The following is a 24,852-nucleotide window of genomic DNA, read 5'->3' on the forward strand; positions in this document are numbered from 1 at the left end:
GTCCTATTCTTCCTTAGCAAAGAGGTTATTCATGTACTCATGGACTATATAACCAACACAACCCCAGAATCCAAATTTGGAACTTCATTTTGAAATAATCATAGATCCACAGGAAATTACAAATGTACAGGAGAGTTCTATGCACCCTTCCCCCAATGCTAACATTTCAAACAATTATAGAACTATATCAAAATCAACACATGGCATTAGTAAAACTTAAAGCTTTTTTAAAAATATATTTTATTGACTGTGGTATTATGGTTGTCCCATTTCCCTGCTCCCATTTTCCCCTATGCCCTGCATACCCCTACACCCACATTACCCCTTTAGTTCATGTCCATGGGCCATACATATAAGTTCTTTGGCTTCTCCATTTCCTATACTGTTCTTAACTTCTCCCTGTCTATTTTCTACCTACCATTTATGCTTCTGACTCCTTGTACCTTTTCCCCCATTCTCTTCCTCCCTGTCCCACAGATAACCCTCCATGTGACCTTCATTTCTGTGATTCTGTTCCTGTTCTAGTTGTTTGCTTAGTGTCTTTTTGCTTTTGTTATTTTTAGGTTCAGTTGTTGATAGTTGAGTTTGTTGTCCTTTCACTGTTCACAATTTTGATTATCTTCTTTTTCTTAGATAAGTCCATTTAACATATCATACAACTGGGCTTGGTGATGATAAACTCCTTTACCTTATCTGGGAAGCACCTTATCTGCCCTTCCATTCTAAATCGTAGCTTTGCTGGATGGAGTAATCTTGGATGTAGGTCCTTGCCTTTCATGACTTTGAATACTACTTTCCAGTCCCTTTTTGCCTGTAAGGTTTCTTTTAAGAAACCAGCTGATCGTCTTATGGGAACTCCATTGTAGGCGACTGTTTCCTTTCCTCTTGCTACTTTTAAGATTTTTTCCGTATCTTTAATCTTGGCTAATGTAATTATGATGTGTCTTTCTGTGTGTTTCCTTGGGTTCAACTTGTTTAGGACTCTCTGGGCTTCCTGGACTTCACGGAAGTCTATTTCCTTTGCCAGATTGGGGAAGCTCTCCTTCATATATTTTCAAACAAGTTTTCATTTTTTTGCTCCTCCTCTTCTCCATCTGGCACCCCGATTCAGATATTGAAATATTTAAAGTTGTCCGGGAGGTTCCTAAACCTCTCCTCATTTTTTTTAATTCTCATTTCTTCATTCTGTTCTGGTTAAATGTTTCTTTCTTTCTGCTCCAAATAATTGATTTGAGTTCCCTTTTGTTTCCTTTCACTGTTGGTTCCCTGTACATTTCTCTTCATTTCCCTTTTCATAGCCTTCACTTTTTCCTCTATTTTGCAACCATATTCAACCATTTCTGTGAGCATCCCAATTACCAGTGCTTGAACTCTGTATCTGATAGATTGGCTATCTCTTCATACCCTAGTTCTATTTTTGGAGCTTTGATCTTTTCTTTCATTAGGGTCGTATTTTTGGTCTCAGTGCAGCTGTTATGTTATAAGGGGCAGAACCTTAGGTATTTGCCAGGGCAGACACAACCCACGTGACTGCATTTTGGCACTGTATGTGGGGGACAGTCAGAGAGGGAACAATGCTGCTTGCTCAGCTCTCCACAGGCTTTCAGTCACTTTGTCCACTACCCACCAGCAAATTGGGACCTTCTGGTGCTGATTCCCAGAAGGGTGGGCTTGTGTACACCCTGTGGGTCTCTCCAATGAACTCTGCTGTGAGGCTGGGAGTTTCTCCCACCACTGCAACCCCTACAGGTTTTTACTGCCAGAGGTTTTAAGATTTTATTTCCCTACACTGGAACCCTGGGTTGCATGGTCTCACTCCCCATTGTTCCTCTCAGTTTAGCCACACACAAATGTGGGACCACCCAGTCCGCCAGTCTCTGTTTTCCCCACTCCAGTCCTCCAGCTGACTTGCCATGCATTCTCTCTGCCCTGGCTGCCTGTCTCTGCCCCTCCTACCTGTCTGAATGAATGTTTCTTAACTCCTTTGTTGTTGGACTTCCATACAATTCAATTTTCTGGCAGTACTGCTTATTTTTTGGTTTTAAATTTGTAGCTGCCCTTCTTCTGGTTGTGCGAGGAGGCAAAGTGTAACTACCTATGCCTCCATCTTGGGCAGAAGGCCCAAGCTTTATGAGGCATAAACCTTTTTATATTTCACCAGTTTTACATGCACTCATTTGTGTCTATATAGCACTATGCAATTTTATTATCTGTAACCTTGCATAACCACCATGATCAAGATACTCAACTGTACTATCTTGACTTCTCATGTTACCCCTTTTATAGCTTCGCCCATTCTTAATCCGTTGATAATTAATTTGTTCTCCATCTTTACAACCATTATGCCATGATTTCATAATCATGTGGTGTATCCTTTTGAGATTGGTTTTTCACTCAGCATAATTTCCCTAGGCTCATCCTACGGAAATCATGTGTACATCAAGTTCTGTGTATATCAACAGTTTGGTTCTTATTGTTGAATAGTATTTCACAGTATGGATGTACCACAGTTTAACCATTTACCCACTGAAGAGTATTTCAGCAGTTTCCAGTTTAGGACTATTATAAAGCTGTCATGAATACCCATGTATGAGTTCTTGTGTAAAAATGTCTTCATTTCTCTGGAATAAATGACCCAAAGTGAAAGTGCTGGTTCATATGTAAGTCCATTTTTAGTTTTGAAAGGATCTGTCAAACAATTTCTGAGTGGCTGTGCTATTTTACATTCCCACAAGCCATGTAAGAGTAATCGTTTATCCACATCCTTGCCAGAATTTAGTGTCATCACTATTTTTCATTTTAGCCATTGTGAAACTTGTATAGTGATATCCGTGATTTTAATTTGTATTTATCTAATAACTAATGATGTTGAACACCTATGCATTTGTTTGTGACTGATACAACCTCTTTGGTGAAATGCCATGTCTTTTGCTGATTTCCTATTTGGATTTTTAAAAAATATATTTTATTATGCTATTACAGTTGCTCATTACCCCTCTTTCATTCCCCTCCACCCGGTACACCCTCTGCCACCCACATTCCCCCTTTTTAGTTCATGTCCATGTGTCTTTTCTTTACCTTCTACATTTCTCATACTATTCTTTCCTTCCCCGTTTTCTACCTACCATCTATGCTACTTATTCTCTGTATCTTCCCCCCCTCTCCCCTCCTCCCTCTCCCCTGTTACTAACCCTCCATGTGATCTCCATTTCTGTGGTTCTGTTCCTGTTCTAGTTCATTGTTTAGTTTGTTATTGTTTTAGGTGTGGTTGTTAATAATTGTGTTTGCTGTCATTTTACTCTACATGTTTTTTTATCTTCTTTTTCTTAGAAAAGTCCCTTTAACATTTCATATAATTAAGGCTTGGTGATGATTAACTCCTTTAACTTGACCTTATCTAAGAAGCACTTTATCTGCCCTTCCATTCTAAATGAAAACTTTGCTGGATAGAGCAATCTGGGATGTAGGTCCTTGCCTTTCATGACTTGAAAGACTTCTTTCCAGCCCCTTCTTGCCTGCAAGGTCTCTTTGAGAGATCAGTTTACTGTCTGATGGGAACACCTTTGTAGGTTATTGTCCCCTTATCTCTTGCTGCTTCTAGAATTCTCTCCTTCACTTTTACTTTGGCTAATGTAATTATGATGTGCCTTGGTGTGTTCCTCCTTGGGCACAACTTCTTTGGGACTCTCTGAGCTTTCTGGAAGTCTATTTCCTTTGCCAGATTGGGGAAGTTCTACTTTTATTATTTGTTCAAATAATTTTTCCACTTGTTGCTCTTTCTCTTCTCCTTCTGGTGCCCCTGTAATTCAGATGTTGGAACATTTAAAGATGTCCTGGAGGTTCCTAAGCTTCTCATTTTTAAAAAATTCTTTTCTGTTTGGTTGTTTCTTTCTTCCTTCTGGTCCACTCTATTGAGTCCATTTTCTTCCCATCACTATTGGTTCCCTGTGCATTTTCCTTCATTTCTCTTATCACAGCCTTCATTTGTTCATCTAATTTGTGACCAAAATCAACCAATTCTGTGAGCATCCTGATCACCAGTGCTTTGAACTGTGTATCTGATAGGTTGGTTATCTCTTGGTTGCTTAAAAGTCCTGATTGTGGGGCTTGCAATTCAGTTTGAGCCATCCGCCTCCCTACACTTTGGTCTGGTTGCACCTGTTATGTATGAGGGGCGGGGTCCGAGAGGGAACAGTGGTGCTTGCTCCACTCTCCGTCAAACCTCAGTCCCTTCCGCCGCTTCCCCCAAGGAAACTGGGCCCCTCTGGTGCTGATTCCCATGTAGGTGGGCTTGTGCACCCCGTGGGACTTTCCCACAACCTCTCCTGTGAGGCTGGGGGTCTCTCCCTGCGCCTCAACCTCCACAGGTGTTTTCAATCAGTGTCCTGAGGCTCTATTTCCCGGCACTGTGATCCTGGGTTGCGCGCAGTGGCTTGCTTCACAATCACTGCCTCGCTGGGTCTGCCAGCTGCCGCTTGCATGCTCAGGGTCCACCCACTGCGGTCTTGGGCGCCTTGGATGCCTTGTGCACCCAGTCCCAATGCTCTCTGCACCGCAACCCACACCTGGCTGCCCAAATCCGCCCCTCCTACTGGTCTAGATGAACGGGTCTATTTTAATTTCTTGTTGTCCTACTTCCATACAGTTCAATTTTCTGTCAGTTCTGGCTGTTAGAAATTGTTTCTAAATTATTATTGTCCCTATCTTGGTTGTGCAAGGAGGCATAGTGCGTCTACCTATGCCTCCATCTTGGCCGGGGGTCCAGATTTTTTTTTTAAATTCATTTTGTTCTTTATATGTACTTCTTTGTATGTTCTAATATAAGGCCTTTGCTATGACTTGTAAATATTTTAAGCTAATTATAACTTGTCTTTCCATCCTTTTAACTAGGTCTTTTGCAAAATAAATGTTCACTTTGATAAAATCCAATTCATCCATTTTTTTTTCCTTTTGTGACTTTGGTGTGAAGTCTAATAACTTGCCAAGTCCTAAATCCTGAAGATTTTTCTTTAAGCTTTTTTCTGAAAGTTTTAACATTTTGTATTTAATTAAGTTCATGATCCATTTTGTCTTTTTAAGGTGTGAAAAGTTTAGGTCTAGATTCTTTTTTGCTGATGGATGTCCAATTGTTCCTGTGCCATTTGTTGAAAAGACAATTCCTCTTATATTGAATTGCCTTTGGTTCTTTGTAAATAACTGTGTATATTCCTGTCTATCCAGGTTTTCTATTCTATTCCATTGATCTAGGTATCTTTCCCTTTGCCAGCACCTATGTAGTAAGCCTTAACACTGGAAAGTGTTTTCTCTACTTTATTCTTCTTTGTTGATTGTTTTGGCTATTTTAGGACTTTTCTCTTTCCACATAAAACTTTAGAATAAGGTTGGCTATGTCTACAAAGAAACTTTGCTAGGATTTTGATAGAAATTGCATTAAACTTGCAGAACAATTTAGGAGAATATTAACATCTTTGCTGTCTTAAGTTTTTCAATCCATTAACAAAATAAAATCTCAGGGCTCCCTTAATTTCTTTAATCATCATTTTTAAAAAAGATTTATTTTTAGAGAGAGGGGAAGGGAAGATGGAGAGAAACATCAACACATCATTGCCTCTTGCACAACCCCCCTGGGGACCTGGCCCACAACCCAGGCATGTGCCCTGACTGGAAATCAAACCAGTGACCTCCTGGTTCGCAGGCTGGCACTCAGCTCACTGAGCCACAGGGCAGCATTTTATAATGTTCACTACGCAGATCCTATACCTGTTTTGGTAGACTTATACCAAAGTAATTTTCTTTGGAGCAATTGCAAATGATATTGCATTTTTAAAAATTTTGGTTTCCACTTGTTTGTTGTCACTATATAGAAGACACAATTGACTTCTGTGTTAATCTTGTACCTTGCTGAACCCTTTTGAGTTCTTGGAGTTTTGCTGTAGATTCACTGATTTTCTGCATAGAGTTGTTACCTACCTGCAAATAGTTTTATTCCTTCTTTCCAATGTCTTTCCTTTTTCCTTGTAATGGTTAGAACTTATAGTACTATGCTGAATAGCAGTAGTTAAGAGTGGGCAACCTTACATTGTTCCTGATCTCAGAGGGAAAGAATTCACTGTTTCATCAAATTTGATGCTAGCTGTAGATGTTTGTTTTTGGTAGATCCTCTTTATGAAACTAAGTTTCCCTCTATTTTTAGTGTACTGAAGAGGTTTTGTTTTTTTAATCATGAGTAGGTGCTGAATGTCAAAATGCCTTTTTTTCTGAATCAACTGATATCATATGGTACATTACATTGAATTTCCAATATCGAACCAGCCTTGCAGATCTGGAATCAATTCCTCATAAAAATAAGTTGAAAGTAATCCCTTTCCTATTTTCTGGAAGAGACTGTATAAATTAATGCTTTGAAGATTTGTAAAATTCTCCAGTGAAACTATATGGGTTTGGAGGTATCTTTTTTCTGAGTGTTTCACAAATCAATTTGTAATCATTCAGGTTTATTCAGGTTCTGTACTTCATCTTGGCTTGGTTTGTGATTTTCAAGGAATTTGTCCATTTCTTCTAAATTGTTGGTTTTGAGCAGTTGTTCATACTTATTTTTAATAGGTGCAGAATGTTGTAATATTTTTTTATTCTTGATATTAGTTTCTTTTTGTTACCCTTGCTAGAGGTTTATCAACTTTATTAACTAGTTTTGTATTTCATTCATTTTTCCATCTCCTTTTCTTTTTTTCAATTTCATTGCTTTCTACTTTTTATCATTTCTTTCCTTGTTGCTTTGGGTTTACTTTGCTGTTGTCATTTCTTGAACTATAAATTGACTGTGAGCTATCTTCTTTTTTAATGTAAGCATTTAGTGTTACAAATTTCCTTCACCATATTTTGAGACTTCATTTATAAGTGTGCTGGTTAATTTCCATGTGTTTGACTTTTATTGTCATTCTTACTTCTAGCTTGGTTTATGATGAAATAAAAATATTCCGTATGACTGCAATTCTTTAAATGTGTGAAGGTTGTTTTTATGGCCCAGTTTATGGTCTGTTGGTGCATGTTCCATGGGCATTTGAAAAGAACGTGTATTTCACTGTTGCTGGGTGTTCAGCTAAATCCTGTTGATTGGATGGTGTTCAGTTCTTTTATCCTTGCTGCTTTTCTCTCTGCAAGTTCTATACATTGGTGAGAGAGGGGAGTTGAAGTCTCTCACTATACCTGGATTTGTCTATTTCTCCTTTTAGCTCTATCAGATTTTGTTTAATGTATTTTGAAGACCACTGTATCTTCTTGCTCGATTGATCCTTTTATCTTCACGTATTGTTCCTGTCTCTAGTAATACATGTTGCTTTGAAATCTAGTATCTAATATTAACATAGCCAGTCTTTTTTAAAAAATTAGTTAGCCCTGTTGTGAAGATCACTTTTCTTAAAACCACTTGCAGTACCAATTTTTCTATCAGTCTAGGTCCCAGTAAGAAATATTATAGATATCACACTGACATTAGAAATTGAGGAAGGTTTAATGAAAGGACTGTTTACAAAGGTACAGAGCTGAAGGGGAACCACGAATAGTTCAGCACTCTAGGGCTTGTAACAATAGTTACTAGTTACTGGAACCCAGAAGAGCATCCTATAAAAAACACAATCCTGATGGAAACAATGATCTTTGGCTGAGGAACAAAGCCAGACTGAGGTGATCCCACAGGGAGGCAACCAGGAGAAAGACCCTGACTTCACTTTCTGGGTTCAGTCTCCTGCCCTGGATCATTGTTCAAACCCAGTCACAAGCAAGTACGGGATGCAGTCCACAGAGATTAGACTCCCGAGGCAGAAAGTAGAATGAAAAATGGAGGACGGTGGGTCTGGTGGGGCAAACAAAATGTATCTAACAGTTCCCAACCCAAAGGAACCTGAGCTGATAACTTCTCTTAGATTATCTCTGTGTTTATAGGTCATGAAATCTAGGGAGAGGGTTATAATAACTAAGAACTATCTAAAAGTGAAAATGGCCACAGTGGGAACACCAAGGACCTAAAAATACTACTTCAGTTGACAGACAGCACATGATTCTTTTGCTGTGAATCCTGAAACAAAACAGCCAAGTATGGAAACTCTAGCAAGTGTAGAGGTCCTAACTGTTGGCATTAGAAACCAGGTAGAGTGCAGAAAAAGCAGTTTGGGGTTATCTGTGGGACATGACAGAGGCATTCTGTGTGTGGATATGTGGGGCATGGTTTGGGAAATGACCAGGGACAGGAACCTACTACACATCAACCACAAATGAACAAGAAAAACAGCAATATCCCACTAGGCAAAGGATAAACATTAAACTGCTCTCTTCCATCAGTACCAAAGCAGATGACATGTAAAAGACACTGTGTGAATGTGATTCTTAAATATAAAATTCAATCTAGAAAGTCTCTGCAAATTTTGTTGACAATGGGACAGATTTCAAATCCCTTACTTCAACATTCAAAGCTGTATGTGTTCAAGAGAAACTGTCAAACTGATTTAAACATAAGAAAATGTATCAGCTCTCAGAACTGGATTAGCTGGTGGTAAGGAGGCTTCCATATTATTGATCGAACAGCAAAAATGTCACCCTGGGCTTGTATATATACTTTTTCTCTGCTTTACTGCCACAGCACATGTTTCTTCCAAAATCCTAGAGAAGTTTGTGGTTGGAGAATGATAGCCAGAAGTACTTTACTCAAGTTATTTATTAGTTCTAGTAGTTTTTTGACAGTGTCTTTATTGTCTATACATACAGTATCATATCATCTGCAAGTACTGAGAGTTTACTTACTCCTTTTCAACATGGATGCCTTTTTATTTCTTTGTCCTATGTGATTGCTATGGTTAGGATTTCTGATGAAAAAAATTTAAACTTTTAAGTAATTACACTGTTGGCTGTGGTCTTAGTACAGCCAACTGTGATATATACATAAATAAGATACAGCTAAATAATTTTTGATAGTTTAATTCTATCATCCTGATGTGCTTGAGAATCAGAATTTTTGATATAGGACAAAGAAAATCTAGATTTAAGATAGAAGAAGTAAATAAAAACCTAAGAGTCCTGAATTTGCACCAGAAAAATTGTTATGATCATGATGCAATTTAAAAAAAAGATTTTATTTATTTTTAGAGAGGGGAAGGAAGGGAGGGAGAGAGGGAAAGAAACATCAATGTGTGGTTGCCTCTTATATGCCCCAGACTGGGGACCTGGCCTGCAACCCAGGCATGTGCCCCAGACTGGGAATTGAACCAATGACCCTTTAGTTTGCAGGCCGGCACTCAATCCACTGAGCCACACCAGCCAGGGCTCATGATGCATTTTTATCTTAAAAACAGAACATAATATTTCCAAGTTCTGTCCATTGAAAAGCAATAACCACAACAGAGGCAATGAATATCCTAAGTAGTCTCTCTTCTTTAAAGAAATGGCTGACTTTAGGGCTGGGGCACAAAGTGTATTGGGGAACCTACAATATTTTCATATCCAGAAAGTAATCCATAAATATTAGTAGTGTCACATTAAAAGGAACAAGCAATCAAATTAAAAAGGCCAAAAATGAGACAATCTGAGTATCACATAAGGTTAATACTGCAAAGGTTTTCAATATTAAACATGTTAAATTAACTTCATGAGTTAAATTTAATACTTAAATAGTTCATCACAGTTGGTAGATGCCAATGAAACAACTCATTTTGAAAAAAATTGGTAAATAAAAGCATCAAATATTTATGTCTTTCTTATACAAACAATGACACTAAGTAACCAAATAGGAGATCAGAGCAAGTTTCTCTTTTCAGAAAAGTATTCCAGCTTATACATGAAGGAATACAGAATTAAAATACCACCGTTTTTCTAGGCCTAATAAATAAATGCATCAAAGCTTTAAGTGTCAATTGTTACTAGTATCTTCAAGAAAGCAATCATGTATGTTGTGCCTCCTGATCAGAAGTCCACATCACTGTCTGAATCAGTCTTGCCAAAAACAAATAAAAAGAACCAAATTCTGATCAAGTTTCTGTATTCAACTACCAATTTATAAGATATACAGAAGACAGAAATATGTTTAAATTACACTTTAGAGCTGCAATCAACAAAACCCAGACTTTGAGAAATCTTTCAGCAGTGCTTCTCAAACTATGTGATGGACCAGTTTATTTTTCCTTTTCTTTTCCCCCTAATTTCCAATCACAGACTTAATACTTTGTAAAATACCAAGAAAGATTTACAATAAATAAATGACCACAAAAAAACATACAAATCCCAATTTTTTTATTATTAGATTCAATAGACAGACAAAAGTCACTGTCAAACTATGATAAAGTTTGTAAACAACTCTCAATTTTTGTACTTAAGCCATCACAAACTGGTACTAAACAGCTCATGGAATGGCATCAGATGCAAAGACCACCATTTGAGCAGCATGGCTTAACAGAACCAAATTATCTCATGTCTTCATCAAATAAATTCCAAGAGAGTATATATACTAAAAATAATTTAAAAGACCTATCAAGCCAGTCACAATGTATGGACCTTATTTGGATCTTGATCCAAACACAGTAAAACAAAACAGAAATCATATAAGACAGTAGAAAATCTGAATTGGATTTTATTTAAATAAAAAATACTTTCAATTGTATTACTGGTTATGTTAAAAAGAATTCTTTTAGAACTACTTAATGAAACACTTATGGGTTAAATGACATGTTAAGATTTACTTTAAAATAATATGAGGTAACAGTATAAAAAATATATATATATTTGACTTTGAGTTGATAATTGTTAAAATTAGGTATAGTATTATAAGGATAAATAATCCATTCCTTTTAATATGCTCGACATCTTCCACAATCAAATTAAATATTAAAATAAATATTTAAAACTGTAGAACCTGACTCATAAATTTCTTTCTTATATTCAAAAGAAGTAGTTTTTGAACAAGCAAACTTCCCGAGCATTCTGTGCCAGAAGGATCATGAAATCTAAAAACTTTTATAGAGGTGGTATTGAATACAATCTTTTCTTGCTTTGGGGTATAGATGATATAATGACAGAAACTTAAAAGTAAGCTGCAATTCACTTGTATCCCTCAACCAACAAGTAAACAGAAACTGCTATGTAAATAACATTTAATATGTGAAGTGTGAATAATGGAGGAGGGTATTATAAAGCTTTCTAGCTTTCTGAAACAAAAAATCTAGGACAAAATAAAAATTGTGTATACAGAGCTTATGCTTATTTTTTACAAAATCAGAGAAATATTTTATGTTTGGAGCCCTATGAAAGAAGTCCCTGGTCTCAAGTGCAAAAAGCAGCAGAGAGGGACATCATTTACTATTTAACCAATTATGAATATCTACTGCTAGGATGAATACAAAAATCACCCTTATCACTTTTATGCTTTAGTGGTGCCTTTTATTCTAATTTAAAACCCCAGTTTCTAGATAACTAATTTGAAGGAAACAAAAGTTTCACATTTCAATTCTTAAGATTAAATTCCAAGGTTGATCCAGACAAGATCTAAGAGGCTCATAACTTCTCCAGTTTTAAAAGCTTCAGAAGCAGATCAGGAGAAGATTCTTTTAAAAGAAAGCTTCTTATTTACTCTACTTTAGCTTGTAGGCACCTTACTCTCCAAACTTTTAATAGCTCTTCCCTCACTTATTACCTCATTCACCTATACTGTTTTAATTAAAACAGACTCTTGGCGATCTCAATCCACCCCCATCCCATTCCTTAGTCTGTAGCGTGTAAACTTCTCTGAGGCCGAGTCTGTCTGAACCAAGTGTATAGTGAGTTTGGTGAGGAACAACAGAAAGTTGCTGCTTTCTATTCTTTACTCCACTCTCACTGGCTGTGAGGTAACTCTTGTGTTGTCATGAAAGAGACCTAAAAAAGTAGTTCGTTTCCTGCTACTCACCCGCCCTCTATTAATCAGTGCATTCTAATCTTAGAAGAGCTAAAAAAAAAACTACATACTAAAATAATTCAAAGTCAGCAGGCTTATGCCTGAAGCATGGCCTAATCTAAAATTTATAGTACAGGGTTGTGTTCCAGCATTTAATAACCACCGTGTTATTTTTTGTACCCTTATAATTTCTTACAGATTAAATAATAATTCAAATGTTTAAAAATTGATTCTAGTGCTGCACAGAGATAAAGGCTTCTTTGTACTTTCAGGCTAATACTAAATGACTTGTAAGGAGCTACCATAAATTTGTCTGGCAGAAATTGTAGATATATCTAGAAGCAGAAAAAAGTATCTTCCCAACACATAAAAAAAAATCAAGTAGAATTTTACTCAAATGTACCTGAGCCAAATATGCTACAAACTAATTTTAGCCAGAAAAAAAATGGGAGTTTTAAGAAATCTTTGACTTAAATACAGACAACTGAAGAAAAGTAAAACACTATCATGCTATAACACAGAAAGACTCCCCAAACATCCCAAGCCATTGTGGTGTGCTCGTAGAGAAGAAGCCGGTCTGCAATCAGAGGCAAACAAGTCTTTAATAAATCAGCCAAAAACACAAGATGGTATTTTAAATATACAGTAGGAACATTTATTTGAACACTTCTAAAAGATATTTCTCCATGCCTGATGATTTGATATAAAAATCAAACCCATCATACTTTCCCCAGCAGCCTCTACATCAAGGGCAATCAGAAATGTGTACAACATGAATATTTGCTTCTGAAACAAAAATTACAAATTAAGTGATAACAAAAATACACAAATCAACTGGACCCTAAACAAATTTCTAACAGTTTTTTTCCCCCTTTCCCCCAATCACCTAGAGCTTCTTTCTTCAACCTCATTCTGCTCCTTTTCCTTTCTTTGCTTGGCCATGAACTTCTGTTAAAATCAATTTGCAATACAAAATATGTATTAGATGTTGCTTTGCTATATATATAAACAAACGTAATATATTTCATTGTATTTACAAATAAAAAGAGCCTGAGCCTATAAAATACAGATTAGAAATAGAGTGCCTTACATGAACATTCCTCCCTTCCAGTCATCTATTATTAATGATATACCAGGCACTGGGCTTTGTGCTTGGGGACTTTGGTCAAAAATATAGGTGAGGCCCTTTACCTCACAAAGCTTACATTCTAGTGGGAGAAGAGAAACACAATAAAAAAATAAGGTAATTTGGGTGGTGGGAAACCCTATAAAGGGAAAATTAACAAATTAATTAATCAAGTTGACTCTTTTTGGGGGAAGAAGTCTTTCTTAGGCAAAAGCCTTTCTGAAAAGCTGATATTTAAGTAGAAACTTAAAAGACAAGGAATAACCAGCTATAAAGGTGGGACTGGGAGAGGGCAAAGGAACAGAAATATAAAGATGCAAAGAGAGCAACAGGGCTTTTGTATATGAAAAATAAACAAAGAAAGCTAGAAAAATTGGAGCATAGCAATTAAAGGCTTGAGCCTAGAATAAAACAGAGCTAGGTTCAAATACTAGGCCTGCCATTAACTAGCTATGTTACTCTGGAATTAGATACTTGGGTTTAGATACTCTTTAAGCCTGTATCCTCATCTTTAAAATTGGAATGACAGAATCTACCTAGTAAAGTTGACAGGGGGGATTAAATACGTTTCTGGCAAATAAGAGCTCAATACATTCCATATGGAAAATGTATAAAGCAACTCTGTTTCAAACAGGAGGAATCAGAATTATAACTGATGACGACTCTCTAGAGTAGCACTCCCTGAAGATGTGTAGAACTTGAAAAAAAAAAGGGGGGGAGGAGTTGTAAATCAATCAGTCTAGAAAATGGGTTAAATAGTTAAGTGGTTCTTTCTGACTGGACAAATCAGAAACTTTAATATGCTATGTGTCCATGACTCTGCAAGAGCACATAGGAATAGTTTACCACACTTACTGAAGTATCACATGGGATTAGTGATCTGCAGAATCTACTGGCAAATGCCGCCAGAGGAGAGAAAGACTAGAAGTTACCAGCAAGGTATAATAAAGGAAGAGGAACAGGATTCTGAATTTAAGAGAAATCAACTGGCACAAACCTTCAAAAGTTCTCTTAAAGGGAAAGAATGTACATTTTGGGTGGACACTTAGGTAGTTTGAGTAAAATACCATCACACCTGAAGATTTATGAGTTGAGAATAAAAGAATTTACCTCTGTATTTTGCTTATGACGGGTACTCTTGCAGTGATTTGTCATTGCTTTTTCACCTGAGTAGAAGAGGGAACAAATTGGACAGAAGAATCCAGGCTTCGGTACAAGAAAGTCTAAATCTATAGGCAGGAAGAGAGAGGGGAAAGAGAAAGGAGGAAAATGTATAATAATTTATCTGTAGCCATGTTAATTTATCTGAACTAAGCACAGTTTATATTTACATACAAACATAATATACACTACTATGTATCTAGGGACCAAGAATAATTAAGCTTTTAATCACAAAAATAAGGTCTTTATTTTATTTTTAAACAAGTCCTATAATATTCCAGATCCTCCAGGAACACATGGAATACCTCCAGAACTGCAATTCATTGGAAAAGAAAATCCTGGGGATCCTTGGAAATAAACCTTTTTGGACTATTCCGACAAATAAGGAGCCCCTCAGATCATCTCAGCTAGCCATGCACAAAGTTTGTTAGCCAAGCTTTTCAGGGTGTTCTACTTAAAATGAAATGTCTTCCTGGTTAAGTGTTAATTCAATTATTATCAGAGCAACAACAAAAGTACCAGAAATAAAAAAAAAAAAAGACATATACCAGACTTCAAGAGTACAATCAATAAAAATATTCCTGTTAGGTGTCCTGGCTGGCATAGCTCAGTGGATTGAGCATGGGCTGTGAACCAAAGTGTCGCAGGTTCAATTCCCAGTGCATGCCCAGTCAGGGTACATGCATGGATTGCAGGCCATGGCCCCCAGCAACTGCACACTGATGTTTTTCTCTTTCTCCCTTCCCTCTCTAAAAATAAATAAAATCTTAAAAAAAACATTCTTGCTAGGTGAAAACACAGCTTATTAAACTTTACAGAAATGCCCATGTGTAAAATTGATAATTTTTACTCTAAAATAGTCATCTAAGAAAGGCTGTTCCATTACTCATCTAATCAACAGAACATTTATTATGGTACTGAATTATTTCATATGGATAAGGAAAAAAATGTCTTTGTTACTTTACCTTCAGAGGCATCAGCTGCTGCTGATTTCCCTAAAGAAGAGTCCTCAATCTTCTTGCGTTTTCGTTCTGGTTCTAAATCCTTAAAGCCAGATTCTTCATCAACTAAAGTCATTAATTTTTTTAAGGAAAAAAGTTATTCAAAATAGATTTACACTTTGTAAAGCTAACATTTACTAGTCCCTTCCTTCAAAGATTAGTATGTGGCTCACCTCTCTAAGTAAATCTTCCCTGGTTAACTTCACCCAACCACTCTTCCAAGATTCTTTGATGTAAGCAATAAATGGGTAGGTATTTAACCTTACTGAATAGATTTAAAGGAAAAAGACTAAAGCTAACAGCTGATTCTATTTATAAGTTGTTCTAGAAAGAATTTAAAGGGTAATGAAAGTTGTCAAATTATTACCATCAAGAGTTAACTTGTGTGTGCAGTGCTGGGTCAGGGAGTGGGGATTAAGGAAAAAAGGACACAAGCAGAGAATAATTCCGATGCCCCGCACCAACCAAAACCCAAAATCAAACAAACAAAAACTAAAAACAACCAAAAAACCCCAACTGAACCTAAACTGATGGACTAAGACCCTTGTTAGACAGAATGAGAACATAACCCAGGAAAATTTCAGATATCCTGCACAGTAATATCTTCGCCAATACGTCCCCTAGTGGAAGGGATATAAGGGAAAGAACAAACAAATGAGACTACATCAAATTAAGAAGCTTCTGCATGGCTAAAGAAAACACCAACAGAATGAAGAGGGAACGAACTGTATGGGAAAACATTTGTCAATGATACCTCAGACAAGGGTCTCATCTCCAAAATACATAAAAACTCCCACTCCCACCAGGAAGACAAACCACCCAATTAAAAAATGGACAAAGGACATGAACAGAGACTTCTCCAAGGAGGACATACAGGGGGACCATAGACATATGAAAGAATGCTCAACATCACTAGCTATCAGAGAGATGCAAATTCAAATCACAGGGAGATACCACTTCACACCAGTCAGAATGGCCATCATAAACAAATCAATCAAGAACAAGTGCTGGCCAGGTCATGGAGAGAAGGGAACCCTAGTATACTGTTGGTGGGAATGCAGACTGGTGCAGCCACTGTGGGAAACAATATGGAATTTCCTCAGAAAACTAAAGATGGAATTGCCTTTCGATCAAGCAATCCCACTGCTGGGATTATACCCTAGGAACCTGAAACACCAATTCAAAATAACCTATACACCTCTATGTTCATAGCAGTGTTATTTACAATAGCCAAGTGCTAGAAACAGCCTAAGTGCCCATCAGTAAACAGTACATTTACACAGTGGAATACTACGCAGCAGATAGAAGGAACTCCTACTCTTTGCAACAGCATGGATGGAACTGGAGAGTATTATGCCAAGCAAAATAAGCCAGCTGGTGAAAGACAAATATCTCATGATCTCACCTATAAGTGGAACCTAATCAAGAAAACAAATGAGCAAAATAGAATCAGAGACATGGAAATAAATAAACTGACAGTGACAGGGGATGTGGGAGGAAGATAATGAAGGAAAGGAGAAGAGGTAAGTCAAGGAACATGTATAAAGGACCCATGGGCATAGACAATGGGGTGGGGATTGAGTGTGGGAGTGGGGTTGGGGGTGAGGGCAGGTGGGAAGAGAAGAGCAATAGGAAAAAGTGGAATGACTGTAATTGAACTATAATAAAAATAAAAATAAAAGATATTGCCTAAAAATAAATTAATTGATGTCTGAAAAAAGAAAAGAAGATGCAAAGTTTAAAGCCCAGCAGAATGAATAATATATAAGAAGCACTCCAGACACTGCATAACATGGTATTGGGAGAAGACAAAAACAGAGACTGGTTCTAAGCAACCTCAGTTACTCCTCAGTGGCTGAAGCACCTTGCACTGCTGTAACGTACTTGACAAACTCTTTCACATAAATATCATTCATTCAGCATCTATTTCATGTGAGATTAAGCAAGTCAAATAATTATTCTTCCTATTTCTTCATAGGTGGAGAAAACAAAACCAAGAAAGGAAGACAGAGATAGGCCCAAGGTTGCATGGCAAGTGAAAGAGGCTAGAACCAAGACTTGTGACTTCAAGTTCAGTGTTCTCTCTATGCAATTAGGCTTCCTTTACCAAATCTGACATTGCTAGGGAATTATGGTATCATTATTTATTTTCTTATTCCTAGCATTATACTGGTCATAAACTCCATAAGAGTCAATTAAAAAAGGCCATCTCCCTTTTCTTGACTTGATGGTTCAAAGACCCTCCAGTATCTTCCCCAGAAAGTTTTATTCCCTCATCAAAGTAATAAACTTTTCAAACACACCTGCTCCTGAAACTCCAGACACATTTATCTCATAATAATATTAATAATTATATAATAATTTAAATAGAACCCTGACTGGGTAGCTCAGTTGGCTGGAGCATTATCCCAATATACCAAGGTTGTAGGTTCAATCCCTGGTCAGGGCACGTATAGGAGGCAACCAATGAATGCACAGATAAGTGGAACAACAAAATCAATGTTACTCACTAGCTCTCTCTCAAATCAACAAAATAAATTAAAATTTAGATAGAGTAAAACAAATGTTTTAAGTTTAAAAATGATCTTAAGCTAGAAAACGCATTGTCAAACATACTCTGTCTCCATTAATGGAAATAAACTGTTACTAAACAAGCCGCCTTCTGCTTTGTGGGGCAGCACCCAACCAAGCCACACTGGTCAGGGCTCTCTTGCTCATTCTTCAGTTAAGTCACTAACTATGGCCTGGTATTGAAGAGAGGTTATAGAGAAGAGGCGAAGACAGAGGAGTGCCCATTTGAGAGAGCACTTCAAGAAAGAAGACATGATCAACAAGAACAAATAATGGAGAGAAATCAAATAAAACTAACTGAATAAGAAAAAAACCTTAAATCAAGTTTTACAACAACCCAATGGAGGTTCTCTATCAACACCAATTCAGAAAGGTCGTTCAGAAAGATGAAATATAAACAGTTTAATGAGAGATGAAGAAGTAAAAATGGGTGTTCTAAGTGCTTTGCTCTAAAAGAAATGAGAAAAGATGAGAGCTCAAAGGGATTCCAAAGTTAAGGGCATGGTTTTTTAAATGGGAAAGACTAGGACATATTTTATATGTGAAGAGTCTATATAGGTAAAATAAAAGCTGGCTGATGGGAGATGATTTATTTGCTCTCCCAAATATGAAATGAAAGCAAGGCTATCCAGGGAATAGGCTAGGTGATACAGAGAGGGGGGGAAAAGGTTTATAGTACAGCTAGTTAGGAAATGGGAAAGAGGCCTGTAACAGACTGTGGAGCAGCACTGAAGACCCAGCTAAGATCAGATTCAATGAACTTTGACTGAATCACAGTTGGTAATTTTTCCTTAGAGAAGACAGAAAAGCAAGAGGGCAAAAAGGGCACTGGAAAAAGAACAATACAAAAGCTGTTTAAGTTACTTGGGTAGTTGATTTTTTGCTTTACCTCTCTGAATCAATAAACTTGAGATCTGGAACAGTGTGCTTTATTACCTACCCCTTTTAGCATTCTTCTATGAATATAATGGACACAACAACAAATAGTTGCTGTGTGACTAGAGAACTCTCCTTCACTTAGACAATATTCCCTATTTGTTTCAACATAATATTATTAATGTTATTAAGACATCTTAATTCACTGGCTGGCTGCTTGGCAGCATCTACAAACCAACAGATCGCTCTATAAATAAGAGATAGTTAATAAATGACTTCCACTTGATATTGCAACATGGTCAGAATAACCTTTCACGGATCATTTCCACAAATCTGTCACCTTCTATTATCACAGGATTGTCTATCATTCTATTAGCCCATTTCATTATGTTCTACTATGTCCCAAAATTACAAAAGTAAAAATCTTGATACAGATCTAATCATTATTAAGGCTGACTCCCCCAATCCCCCACTGTATTTTACTGTTTTTTGCCCCCCCTCCCCCCTTCCATCAATCCTGCTTTACCTTCACTAATTTGGTAGGCTTCTTCATCTGGCTCTGGTTCTGTCTCAACAGCTTTTTCCAGTGGTGGTGTTTTCCCAATTCTAACTCTCTTGGTTGGCACTTTAGCTTTAAAAAGAAAGTCTAAGTTATTGCTACAGTTAAGTATTTAAATTGCTTTTAACTCTGAATGACAGTTTTAATACCTTTTGTGCAAGTAAGAGAATGCTCAAATTTGGAAAGAAAACTTATTTCTGATATAAAATGATTCTATTAAAAAAAACATTCAGCATTAGTCTACACATTCTCCTTTTTTTTCCTGATTTATCTTGTTCCAAACTATGACTTTCCCTAAGGAGCCTATACATATTCTTCTACTTTGTTCCACAAACTGGTAGGACCTTCCCTAGGATTTTTTATTCTTAGTTTGGTTAACTTTTTCAAGATTTCTTTATTGGAAATTATTTTGATCTCCCTCAAGTCTTGAAAGTGAGCTAGCTTCTTATTCTTTACCCTCAAAATATTACTTAAAAATGAAAATAATACCTTCACGAATTTTTCTAAATCTGAAATCTAAACAAAAAACTGAGAGGCAGTCTGGTATAAACATCCTTCTTAACCAAAGCTGGTTTTCCCCATAATGAAAATGTATCACTTTCATTCCAATTCTAATTTGGGTACTCTAGTTTGGTTTTTAGTTTTGTCATCTTTTCTTGAGGTACAATAATTCAGGGCAAGGTCTACCCTGTAACTAAGAGAAATTTGTGAAAGTTACATTTCTTTGGAAAATATCACTGGCCATAACTATTTGTTAGCTTCTTGTATCAACATAGTGAAAGTATTAGTAATGCTGCATATATTAAATATAAAATATTTAAATTAAAATATAAAACATTTAAAAAATTTTAAATGTAATACCTTCATAAAAGAAGAAAAAAACATTACTTTTAAGTATCTACCTTGAAAGTGCCTTTCAATCATGGTTTTCAGATCTTCTTCCAAAACATTCTCACTTATTGGGCCCCCTTGGGACAAGGCTTCAAATTTTGTCTTCCTTGTGTCCACAGTTCTCTTTTTCCTATCCCCTCTTTTATCTGTAGGATGGTCATTTTTGCTCTGTGCTAACTCAACTTTTAAATCATCTCCATCTTCCTCCTCTCCAACTTCATCTACAGTAACAAAATTGAGCTCTTCTTTAAGGTTGTTAAAATCTGCCAGAGAGTCTTCATCCTCTTCAGTTACTTCATCTAAAGTCACTAAGTGCAGATCACTGCTGTCATCCTGTATTTCATCTACAGTAACTAAAGTAGAAGGGTCTTCAGGCATCTGAGAAGAAATAAATCCAATGGAATCCCTTCCAGTATTTCCCTCATTTCCTTTAGTATTTAAAGTGGCAAAACTGAAGTCTGCTGACTCATTTAAAGGTAGCTCTTCTACTTCTCCAATTTCATCCACAGTTACCAAGCGTTCCTGTTTGAGAAGATCTTGCTCTTCAGCCACTGACAATACAGTAACATCTTTAGGTTCATTGTGGGAAATGCAATCATCTTGATCTATTAACTCATCTAATGTAAGAAGTGAATTTGAATTTTTTACCATTTCTTCCATATTTATTTCTTCTTCATCAATTACTTCATCTACAGTGACTAGAGCTTGTGCTAGATGTGCAGCTGCATCTTCCTCTTCCCCAATCTCATCTAATGTTACAAAAGATAATTCTCCCTCAACAACATGAGGTACAGAAGTTTTCCCCTTCTTCTTCTTTAAATTAAGTTCAGAAGAAGGGATATTTTTGAAAGCTTCTTTCCTTTTTCCCTTTAGTGGATTCTGCTTGGCTTGTAAAGGATTCACTTCTTCTATAACCTCATCCACAGTAACAAATTCATCCAAATTAAATGGAAATAGTGGTTCCTGTTGGAAAGGCATTAAAAAAAAAATCACAGAGTTGTGAACAACTACTGATGAAGTGGCTAGATTTCAAATTGTCCCAATAAATACGAATGAATTATCATTTGTGAGAATTTCTTTACAGATAAGTTTCCTAAAGGCTAAAATTAGTTATTTTTAAAAGCCCCAAAAATGAATTAGCTATAATTCACAAAGTAAATAATGCCAAAGGTAAAATCCTAGTAATAACAATCTAATTCCACCTTAACTTAATTTTAATAAGACTAGAACTATTTCCTAAATGACATACAAGTTTTAAAATATAATACACAAAAAGCTACATTTAAAGCATTTACCAAATAATTAATGTAATGTAAAAAATTTACTGTTCCGTTATGTTAAAATATTCCAGTGTAGCTAGGAAGTAGCTACCTAGACTGTTCCATTGACCAATTTATATATATTACACATTTTAAGACACCAAATTTACATACTGATGAAGTTACATGGAAAATTACTAAGACTTAATATTACTACACTTCAAAAAAAGGATTTATAATTTGAAAAATGTCAATAACTAAAAAAAATAAATTCCCAACATGCTTCCTATATATTTAGTAGGCTATCAATGATCAATTTCTAGTACATATGATAATGACACTTGAATATATACCCAGTAATTTAGGGGGGAGATTCTTAAGCAATTGTATTATCAACTTAGTAAGCCAATGGAGCTAACCATGTCCTTAATTCTGCTTAATACTAATGTTTCCCTTGCCCCAATAATACTGGCCCAATTCCTCCCCTAAAAGGGGAAGTAATTAAAACAACTGAAAAAAATATTCTGTGAATGTTGGAAATCTAAAATAGTAAACAACCAAATATAAAATGTAAGGTGTGTATTTGGCAGTGTAACTGAGTTCCAGAAAAATAGATCTTAGAGCCCATTCATTTATCAAATGACCACATTTTTGGAAGTACTGCAAAATGAGAAAGACTCCAGTCAAATGCCAGTTCTTCTTCTCACATATAATTTTACTCTATGTTTATAACCTTTCTTGTCAATATGAGATTGAATGTATTTTCCTATTCTAATTCTCTTTCTGTCCCTGGGTAACTTTTTGCCCCATACCAAGACACAACAAACTTAGTTGAAGATCAAAACAAACTGGTGGTATGGTCCAAAGAAAATAAAACATCTCATTCCTATCCTTTGCTCTGTAGCAATTTAATTATTATGAGACACACAGTTATAAGGTAGATGAACTCTTCTATGGATGGATGAAAGAGAACGGTTTATGTTAATAAACTGTTTCTCACCTCTTTAGATTTGGAACTTCTACCAGTGGTGCTTTTAGGATTCTTAGTGTTTTGCCCAACCAAAGTCTGAAATATTAAGTAAAAAAAATACAGGAAAAAAAAGATTTACAACTAGGTTATTAATGTTCTTACAAAAAAGGGAGAGAGAATTCAAACATTATCCAAACACATTCAGTTACGCCAGCGATTTTCAACCGGTGTGCCACTGCACACTGGTGTGCTGCAAGAATTTTTAAAACATGTAATACCAGACTATTTAGTCAGGGTAACTGACCTCTTTCCCTTTGTCAAAAAAAAAAAAAAAAAAAAAAAAAAAGACAAGAGCCAACAGAACAATAGCCATCTGGTGTAAATGAATTGAATCAAAATTAAACCCATTTTTTTTTTGTTGGATTGGCAAAATATGTATTTTTTGGTGAGCCGCACGCAGAAGTTAGCAACTAGTTTATGTGATTGGTGCCATAAGATGAAAAAGGTTGAAAATCGCTGAGTTATGCTAATATATAACAGGTATACCAAATTAAGTTGGCAGTTATTTAACAGTATAGACATAGTCTGTAAGTTGTGGTTAAATTCAGTTTTACTGACCTTTCCCAACAATGTCTAAGTTGGGCAATCAGTAAGTTGATAAATGAAGCTTCAATTTAAAAGAGAAAATTACTTCCCATTCAGAAGTAGAGTGCTAAATCACCTGAAGAGACTCACTGCAGACTTTATTTTTCAACCACAAAGTTAGGTTTCTGACCACATTTTATCCAAATAATGCTTTTCAAACCTGTTAATTATGAACTTGAGCTTATTATTCTAAATATCTATTGGTTTAGATCAATGGAATCAGAAAGGGAAATAAATGGGAGCTTGGGAGTGAAGTGAGGAGACAAAAGTATAAAACAAGATGACATCTCCTACTCCATAGCTATTATAGGAGAGCTAATCACTTCAAAAATACACTGAACCATTCTTCCTACCCTCCTCACCTTATTGTTGCTGTCATCCCGTTTCATGATGGAAGGTCTAGCCTCTGTTTCCTGAGACTGTTTTGTAATATCCCTGTAATCCAGTTTATAATCCTTCTCTTGGAGGGCTGAGATCCTTCCACTGCCTCCTCTGGTAATACTGCTCTGAGTAGGTTTGAATTTACTGATGCTTTCAGCCAACCTGGCACTTGCAGGTTTAAGACCTGATTCCTTGACTGAAAGTTTCTTTTCAGCATTTATTTGTTCTCTGAGTACAGATTTTAGAAAACTTTTCTGGCTTTCAGATTTTGAAGCTGTAGTTTTTGCCTTTGGAGAAGAGACCACACCAGTCTTGATCCTTGATTTACTGCTAGGTGCACTATATACAGCCAGCACACTAGTTTTACTAGTTTCATCAAGCTTATTGGTCTGACCCAGTCCTTTAGCTGGGTATGCCTTGATCACAGTGTTTTCTGCAGGCTTTTCTTTCATTGCTACAACAACTTTTTCCAACTTTTCTGCAACCATCCTAGCATCATTCTTTTCAGCCTTCTCTGTTCCTATTTGCAAATCTGTTTTGGTTTCCTTAGTATTAAATTCATTCTCCTCCTTTTCACCCACGTTACTTTTTTCAGAAATTTCCTTTTTGCTCATTGTCTTCTCATCCCCAGTGGAAACTCCTGGTACCAAGGCCACAACACAAGTAGATGGCACTATTTCTGAGTCAGTTTCATGTTTGTCCACTTCAGCTATAGCTTCTATCATAGCCTGTGTAATCCCAGAAAAGAAGTCTTCTGCTTCAGATGGAGATTCTTCTAGAATTCCTTGGATGTTCCTTTCTTCTATAAATGCACTGTCAGATGTTGCTAATTCTGTTTCAGGATTAATCATTTCTGTCTCTTCCTTCCCAAAGTCACTGGTATATACCTGCTGATTTAAGACGGACTCCTCTACATTTTCAGTGAATAATTCAATAGTGGTTGGAATGGATGCTACAAGAGGAATTTCCACTTTGACCTCCTCTTCTTGAGTCTCAACTTCCAATGTTTCAATAGCAAAGTCAGAGTCACATAGTGTTTTTTCAGGTTCTTCCTCACAAGACTCTTCCTGCTGTACAGAAGTTCCTGTTTGCATGTTGGGAATAGTTTCTTCTTCAACCTCACTAGGTCTAACAGAGGGACTATCAGTTGCTGTTTGCACCTCACTTTCATCAACTGGATTGTTTTTCAAGTCAGGGCTAAAAGTATTTAAAAACAAACAAAAAAAGAACACAAACAAAAACACAAACAAAAATCAAACTATGATGAGAATTCAACCATCATAAAAAATCCTGTTGATGCCAATTGTTACGACTTCCTGATGCATTTACAATAAGCATTGGGAAATCCAGCCAATCAGCATTAAAACAGTTAAGATGTCTTGAGGTAAATAAGGTAAACAATATAAAAATTTTAAAGAAATCCTCCATTGTATTGAAGATTTCTTTTTAGTACAAAGGAAATGGCAAAATTACAACCATTAGTAGGATCGTTGCACTC

The 24,852-nt window shown here is 36.3% G+C and overlaps 1 protein-coding gene across 4 annotated transcripts in view; it reads right to left on the bottom strand.

The window, feature by feature from the left end:
* Window positions 1-12,541: 12,541 nt before the first annotated feature.
* Window positions 12,542-24,852, bottom strand: part of ZNF638 (zinc finger protein 638) — a 76,934-nt gene continuing 64,623 nt past the window's right edge. For 2 of the 4 annotated variants that reach the window (XM_028514735.2, XM_036028087.1), the window contains 7 exons: window positions 23,336-24,551; window positions 22,359-22,424; window positions 20,111-21,062; window positions 19,176-19,280; window positions 15,167-15,268; window positions 14,151-14,269; window positions 12,542-12,862 (listed from right to left, as the gene is read on the bottom strand). In XM_028514735.2, the coding sequence (XP_028370536.1) occupies window positions 12,797-12,862; window positions 14,151-14,269; window positions 15,167-15,268; window positions 19,176-19,280; window positions 20,111-21,062; window positions 22,359-22,424; window positions 23,336-24,551 (2,626 nt within the window). In that variant the 3' untranslated portion in view covers window positions 12,542-12,796. The remainder of the gene's footprint in view (window positions 12,863-14,150; window positions 14,270-15,166; window positions 15,269-19,175; window positions 19,281-20,110; window positions 21,063-22,358; window positions 22,425-23,335; window positions 24,552-24,852) is intronic. The other 2 variants (XM_028514736.2, XM_036028088.1) reach the window with 2 other exon arrangements.

This window comes from Phyllostomus discolor, chromosome 6, assembly GCF_004126475.2.
Source record: "Phyllostomus discolor isolate MPI-MPIP mPhyDis1 chromosome 6, mPhyDis1.pri.v3, whole genome shotgun sequence".
NCBI lineage: Eukaryota > Metazoa > Chordata > Mammalia > Chiroptera > Phyllostomidae > Phyllostomus > Phyllostomus discolor.